Here is a 979-nt window from a genome sequence, read left to right on the forward strand (position 1 = left end):
GGATGTGTGGAACATGCGCAAGGGAGCGAGGGGGGGAGGACCGATGGGGGATTCGCGCGCACCGGCTTCGAGGAAAAGTGCCCGGGGGGGCACTTGAGGCACATCTGCAAGCTCGGGCAGTATCCATCCGGGTAGGGGATCCAGTCGCTGCCGGAGGAGCTGGACCCGGGGGTAGACCCGGGGGTGGAGTCTGAGAAAGAAGCATCGGAGGAGGTGCTGTTGGCCGAGGAATCCGAGAAGATGTCGGAATCAGGGCCAGAGGGATCCACCGGGGGCAGGGAGCCGGAGGAAGAGGGCATCGAGTCGGTAGGGCTGGAGGAGCTGCTCCGGGGCCGGCTGGGCGGCGGCTCCTGGCAGCGGCTCGAACAATGGCGGCTATTCCAGTAAAAGCCGGCCGGGCAGGGAATGCACACTGGCCGAGCGCGCGGGGCGAGGGGGAGGGGGGGGGAGAGGGAGGCAGAGATAAGCGAGGTGAGTGGAACGCGGAGAAAAAGAAAAAAGAAGGACAGGAGAGGACAGTGGGGGGGGGGGGAGGCGAAGACGCACGCGCGTCGTCATCGATCGCCAGATCCCACCGTGGCGCTGAGCCCCGGGCGGGCGTGATAGAAAAAATAACACCAACAAGGAGCAGCATCAGGACGCTGCGAGCGCCGGGGTGCGCCGGCCGTGTGCGTTCGGACATGGCAAGTATGAGCACACTGGAGGGGAGGGGGCGGGGAGGGGGCGGGATCGAGGACGCCAGGTGTGGGGGAGAAGGAGGGGACTCGGGAAGAGGGGCGCAGGAGAAATGACAACGAGAGAAGGGGAGGGGTTGGATGCCGGGGGACTAATGGCCGAAATCCGGGGCTCAGCCAAAAGAGTCCCCGTGGGCCGGGGCGTCATGCCGTGTCCCGACCGCGCGCATGCAGGTTCAGGCATGCTCCCCCCTCTCCGTCTCTCTCGCTTGATATCTCTCGGCTTCGGTGCATGTGTGTGTGTG

At 65.9% G+C, this 979-nt stretch overlaps 1 protein-coding gene across 1 annotated transcript in view; it reads right to left on the minus strand.

The window, feature by feature from the left end:
• The window catches only part of H696_00744 (hypothetical protein), a gene marked incomplete at both ends in the record, with an annotated part of 1,860 nt that extends 1,178 nt beyond the window's left edge, over positions 1-682 (minus strand). Inside the window, 2 exons of the mRNA XM_009494627.1 lie at positions 63-412; positions 547-682. Coding sequence (XP_009492902.1) covers positions 63-412; positions 547-682 — 486 coding nt within the window. The remainder of the gene's footprint in view (positions 1-62; positions 413-546) is intronic.
• Between the last annotated feature and the right edge of the window lie 297 nt (positions 683-979).

Source organism: Fonticula alba (genome assembly GCF_000388065.1).
Source record: "Fonticula alba strain ATCC 38817 unplaced genomic scaffold supercont2.1, whole genome shotgun sequence".
NCBI lineage: Eukaryota > Rotosphaerida > Fonticulaceae > Fonticula > Fonticula alba.